The 6,449-nt window shown below is 36.5% G+C and overlaps 1 protein-coding gene across 1 annotated transcript; it reads right to left on the bottom strand.

Annotated features, from left to right (window-relative positions):
* Positions 1 to 1,553: 1,553 nt before the first annotated feature.
* LOC149562403 (linoleate 9S-lipoxygenase 6-like) lies at positions 1,554 to 6,023 on the bottom strand. Its single transcript, XM_089825911.1, has 9 exons — positions 5,345 to 6,023; positions 4,965 to 5,254; positions 4,603 to 4,843; positions 4,138 to 4,485; positions 3,582 to 3,667; positions 3,380 to 3,487; positions 2,987 to 3,288; positions 2,633 to 2,896; positions 1,554 to 2,547 (listed from the first exon to the last, which is right to left on the bottom strand). Exons 1-9 carry the CDS (start codon positions 5,787 to 5,789, stop codon positions 1,779 to 1,781), a joined length of 2,853 nt encoding a protein of 950 aa, XP_089682037.1. The 5' UTR covers positions 5,790 to 6,023; the 3' UTR covers positions 1,554 to 1,778.
* Positions 6,024 to 6,449: the final 426 nt, after the last annotated feature.

Here is a 6,449-nt window from a genome sequence, read left to right as displayed (position 1 = left end):
GGTGGCCATTTTGACATTTTTCTGGGAGCTTGAAATCTCGTCTTGAACTCCAAATTTGGCTTTTTGTGTTTTTTCTAGTTTTTTTAGAAAGTTGTTTTTGTAATAAATCTGAAATCGTATATTTGATTTCATTGATTAGTTGGCAATTCATCTTGGCTTAGTTGGGGGCTTTTCTTGGGAAAAATTGAGATTTGTAGGATGACTTTTTAAAATTACCAAAAATGGAAAAATCTATTTTTCCCAAAAATTTGCCAAATATGGTAATTTTTTGAATTGTAATAAGTAGGTGTTTGTTTTCATTGTAGAGGTAGAGTAGAGTTGTGTAAGTTTTAATGAAGAGCTATGGTATTCTGAAACATTTGTCTTGTGTCAATTTCTGAATTATTCTTTAACAAGATTGGGTTACATCATATTGATTGTCCTTACAAAATTATTGCCAATTTATGATGAAAAGAAAGGGCATTACATCAAAATTTCTATAGATGGTAACTATATCATCACTATGTCAAATGCAATCAAGTGCTTTATGATTGAATTGCCACGAACCATGTCCACAAAATAGAGTTCCCTATACCCCAAAAAAATGTTGATAAAAGAAATCTCATATTGTTAGAGTTGATGGTTCATTCACCAACTTTTCCCAAAGTTTATTGGTGATGGTCTCTCCTAAATATTCACAAATACTAATTCTTTAAGGCAAAGTCGAATGAGGCTCCTTGCATTCATATATTAATAACTTGATAATCCTCGTATTTAATGCTAGACGGCTTTTCATTTCAAACTCCAACCTATTGATCTCTATCCACAATTGAATCCCCTATCTCAAGCTTCTAAATCTCAAAGTTGACACAATTATACCTCTCCATTTCTATTACAAAAGTGCATGATATCTACGTCTCTCTTGAAAATAAAATAAATACATTGAAACTTTCACTGAGCAAATATTATTACACCATTATCTTGTAATCATATATCTAACAAGTTAGTGAAGATTTGATAGCAAATGAAAAGGAACATGTAAATTTTAGTTTACTTAATCTTAGAAAGAGGTCATAATTTCTCATCATGATGACTGGTCAAAAGAAACTTTGGAAAATCTTAATAATAATAAATCTTACATTGAAATTTTGAGAGAACATATATTATTACACCATAACCTTATAATCATATATCTAACAAGCTAGTAAAGATTATATGTCAAATAAAAAGGAAATTCATTTTGTTGTTTACTTAATCTTTAAAAGAGGTTACAATTTTTCATCGTGATGACTGATCATATATAAACCTTGAAAAATCTTGATAATAAAAGATCTTACATTAAAAAAATTCACTCAACAAATATTAGTACACCACAACCTTTTTTATTTATTGAATAAAGCCAAAAGAATAATATGCATAAATATCAATCACTTGCTCCAACCACAACCTTATAATCATGTATCTAACAAGTTAGTGAAAGAACAAACATTATGATTTACTGAACATTTAAAAAAAGTTACAATTTCTCATTACAATCCTACTTTAAAAAATCTTAATAATAATTCTTTTTACAATTTTACAAAAATTAAAACAAAATTGAATAAATTTAACACTATTACATAGCTTATAACGCTGCTAGTTGGACTGCTGACATTATTACATAGCTTATGACCCTGCTGTTACAATTAATTTATCAGCTGGTTAAAGAACAGGGCCCATATTAGAATCTTCAGGATTAAGAAGCCTTTCGTAAGTCCCATCTCTACATTCTTCATGGTACGAACTCCCAAGTAAGCACATTAGATAGAGACGCTGTTAGGAATTCCCTTCCCTGTTAGTCCTCCTTTGCCGCTCTCATCAGAAGTGTTTGGATAAAGCAGAGTATACGGAACCTCTACTGGCCCTGATCTGTTCTTCAATATTGGCTCACTATTTCTTCTCGTAATGTTCTCCTCGATCTGTTTCAAGTGGGATCCGAAACGCTCAAAGGCCTCCAAAACACTTTCATCATCAGTCCAATTAGAAGATGCACGCTGCCCCAAATACACTTCATCGGTTGAATGCCTGGAAAGGATCTCAATCAGGGCTATTCCCAGCGTCGTCTGAAATTGATTCGAAATGGTTTTCAGCAAGAACAAATCGGGATTCTCCTTCAGCTCCGTGAATTCTTCGGTGCCCTCTTCAGGAATCAGCCTTCTAGTCACCGTGGGCCGATTGGGCATGTACCCTGCATATGGATACTGCCCAAAATTAACGGCAGCGTGTAGAGCTGAGGCAACCCATATAATGGTAGTCAGTGCCTTTCCAAGATCTTGAATGCTTTGCATTTCGTACCACCATGGCTCATCTTTCTTGTCTCCGTGCCCTACATTTCTGATTTCATACCACCATTGTTGAAGCTCTGTATCAGATCCTACAGCCTCATCGTTCTTGTAGTAGAAGGATATGTAGTCATTAACCCATGATTCAATGGCGAACCAGATCTCTAGCCCGTCCACTGCAAATGGGTAGTCTTCAATGGTGAGCCTCAGCCCATGTTTTGCTTCTTTATCTTCCACTGCCATGCCTCTGCATTTTTCATACATTCTGTCAATAAATTTGAAGAGCCAATAATGCAATGCACCATGATGAACAAATGAGCATCGATGTCTACCTTTTGAGGAGATCGGCAGGTAATCCTTCTTCGTCAAATCTCCAGTCCTTGTAGACAACAGCAGACATTTCCATTGCGTATTTTCCAGGAAACACTGTTCTCTCAAGAATCCCCCCCGCACTTATGAGAATTTGGCGGGCGAAGGCATTGATGTTCATTGTGTCTCGGAAATGGGGGCTCAGTAGCTTGTGAATCGGATGCATGGAACTCAGCTGTCTGTTTGTTGCGATTATAAAGGGTTCTGTTGCTGCGTGAGTTCTCAGCCTGAAAAACAAAACCCCCAAATTGTCATAATCTGAAAAAAAATGTATCATTCAATTGGAAAAATGTTTCTGTGATTCGTTAGATGTTCACCAGTGGCTGATTAGCTGATGGTATCCTGAATCATTCATCGCGACGTATGATTTTGCGAGCTGCCAGAGCGCTCCTTCAACGCCTTCCTCTGCAGGGGTCAGTACTTTTCTGGAGTATGGCCGATCATCTGAAGCTGGAAGACTGAGTTCTATAGCAACAGGTTTTAATGTGCCGTCCTTTTTGAGGAACAGAATGGTGCGAGTAGCATATATCTTGGTAGAACCCACATCATTTATGCGATTCACATAAGGGATGATTGCGTCGTGATGGTTCAGAATGAACAATTTGCATTTCGCAAGAGCCTGCACACATTATTACATCAATGCCTGTTCGGTAAACTCCTCAATCAATAATGTTGCAATTAAATGTATTAGGGTTATAAATTGACTTCACCTGCTTCACTGTGAGACCATCGAGGCTCTGTTCTATATCTGAAACTTTAATGGAGCTCTCCTTGGGCCCATATATCTCCGGATCTAGTTCACTTTTGGGGGGAAATCTCTGAATTTCAATCATTTACAATGGTATTTAGAGTTTGTAGCAATATAAAATGAGGGGAACAATAAACAGGGGTTTCTGTAAAAGGCAGTCTTACCTGAAGTAGCTGTATGATAACGGGATTCACACCAGAGAGCATCTCGCGTGCAAACTCCTCGTCTTTCCTCCATGCCAATTTGTCCCCTGCAACCATTTAATTTCAGCACTAACTAAACATATCCCCTGCAACCATTTAATTTCAGCACTAACTAAACATATATGATGCATTATGCCAATTTGGCCCCTGTAACAATCCAAAATTAATTTTGATCTCTGTGCAAGATGTGATGTAATATCAGAAAGATCGAATTTCCACAATTTATTACAATTATAGTCATTAACCTTTTGATTAGTTGTGTTTATAGTTTTACTATCGACGAATCACTTTCTTTTGCATCTCTTGTTCTCTTTTTTTTAATCTCTTATTCTCTTTCATCTATGATATGGTGTGATTAAATCTTCACACAATCTAATCTAAAAACCAATGTAATCTAAAATCTAATCTAAAAACCAATGTAATGATGTAATATGTCAATTTTGTCCAATTAATTACATCTACGTACAAAGAAGATCATGATGTTTATGTATGGAGGAGAGGGATGAAGAAAACATACTGGCGATGACTTGAGGAGTGGGATACGCGAGCAGCTTTTGGCCTTGGTTATCAGTCCTAACCAGCTCTTTTATGAGCTCCAGAGGAATTCGATTCTTCGCGTCATCAAGAGCTGGGTTGTCAAGCAGCTTTATCCCATCCGAGTAGAGTTTCATAACGTCTTCAAAGGAATCGAACTCGTTGGGGGTGGAATCGAAAATTGCTTTGAGTTCAGGCTGTAGAAACTGTCCCAAGGATTTAATGGCGTAGGCTAGAAAATCAGACAATTTCAAATGCCCAAATCGTTCATCTCGCGGCACAAAGATGTCTAGGCTAGACAGTATTGACAATCTACTTTCAGAGGCTGGATCTGTCATAACACCCACAAAATTGAATGTTATTTATTGATCAGATAACAATTTGGCAGGGGAATAAAGTTGCTTTGTATTGAAATTTGAAACCACTATTGAATTTACTATTAACCAACCTGTTTCTGTAAGGGGGCGGCCTGTTCTGCCCCTTCTAGGGTACGGAAAATCTTTAGATCCTCCCAAAATTTGGCGTTTATAATTCTCGCCTTTGTCTGGTTTTCCAAGATCATTATAAACATCATAATCATAAACTCTATCCCACTCTTCTCTCTTCCCTGTTCCATCGCCTCTGAGGCTTATAAGCTCCTCATTCCTCAGTTTTAACAGAGCCGGAGGAGTCTCGGAAGGGAGATAACTCTGCAAATCGAAGCATACTTCTTATGAATCATGCAATTTACCAAATACTAAGCTTTAATCTTCTCCACCACTGCTAAAACAAAATGGCCACAAAATCTATGCAAATGATTTATGTACTTACCGTGTTGGAAAAAAAGATCCGGTCCTTTTCATAGCGAGATGCAGGATAAACCCAAGAATTACAAACAAAATGAACATTTCCCTGACCGGGAATTTCAAGAGTGAGAGAATTTAAGAAAAATTCATATCTATGAGTATTTTTTATAAAGAAAGCAGCAGGGGTTCCCATGTCGGAGTGCCATTTGAACTCCACTGGATATGTGGTTTTCCCAGTGACGATCCCAACATGAGTTCTTCTCCAGTTCTGCAAGTAAGCAGGTTCGCTCAACTTTGCACTGGCATTAACAGTTGCTGTTCCATCACAAAAACATATATCAGTCATGGGTTTTCCATTTAATCAAATGCATAAAAATGGAGGGAAAAAGATGAAAAAACACTAACCAGAATTGCCATGAGGGGTACCCACAAGCCTTAAAGAGACCACTCTTCCGAACAGCTCACCGAGATCGTCTATGATTCCGGCATGGAAATCGTTCAAATCCAACACATTTTTCTTCTGGACTACAACAAAACCTCTTACAAACTCCTTTCCCTCCATATTTTCAGAGGAATTTTGATTTGGCGAAGCAGACGCCCAAACAATATTGTGCTTCTTCAGCAATTGCTTGAATTTTTTTCCAAAATCTTGATGTTGAGAAGCAGATGCCCAAACAACACCGTGATCTTCAACAATTGCCTGAAATCTTTTGGAAGAATTTTGATGTGGGAAAGCAAATGCCCCAAAAATATTGTATTGTCTGGAAATTGCCTGAAATCTGAAAGTATTTGAGGATTTTTGATACGGTAAAGAGGATGCCAGAAGAAGCATTTTATAGACTGTGTTCATTCAACTCGAGGATAAGTCTTCTGAAAATGAGACGCCTTTTTTGATTGAAGCGTTACCAGGAACGAGTCTCGTGCTCATCTTTCATTCTAAACGAAAATGAAAAAAAAAAATCTTACCAAATTTCAGCAGTAGTTCGGCTGCTGCAAGTTGAGGGATGCTTCCTGCGATGGAGACGCCGACGGTGGGCTTATGTCTCGGCTGACTTTTCATCGTTACACATGTTTATCCATGCTTGCATCATGAATATTATATCTATGTATTTAATTATAATTATATAACTTAGATATGGTTACACAAAATCAGTTTTCAAACAAATATTTACAATTTTTTAAAGTACAATACTAATATTTCAAAAAAATTAACAGAATTCAATAGTCGTCAACGTTAGGTTGTATTTTAAGTGTAGAATATATGTATAGTTCATTAGTTAAAAGAAACAACCAATACTTTGTGTAGTATGGAGTCTTGGTGGTTGTAATTGTAAAGTTAGCATATTCTTATATATGTTATTATAAATAGTGTACTTTTGAGTAAAGGTGAATTATAATATATAGTTTTATATATGTCTTATAGTAGTCTTTATAGTTATGGTCGTCATGGTCCATTCTTTCTAATTTATTTTGGCTATCACAATTAATCTAATCTAAAGTTATTTGAGTA

This window comes from Cupressus sempervirens, chromosome 4, assembly GCF_028749045.1.
Source record: "Cupressus sempervirens isolate cs-2001-9-10 chromosome 4, ASM2874904v1, whole genome shotgun sequence".
NCBI classification, from domain to species: domain Eukaryota; kingdom Viridiplantae; phylum Streptophyta; class Pinopsida; order Cupressales; family Cupressaceae; genus Cupressus; species Cupressus sempervirens.
The sequence above is the reverse complement of the archived record's forward strand: the minus strand, read 5'-3'. Positions and strand labels throughout refer to the sequence as shown.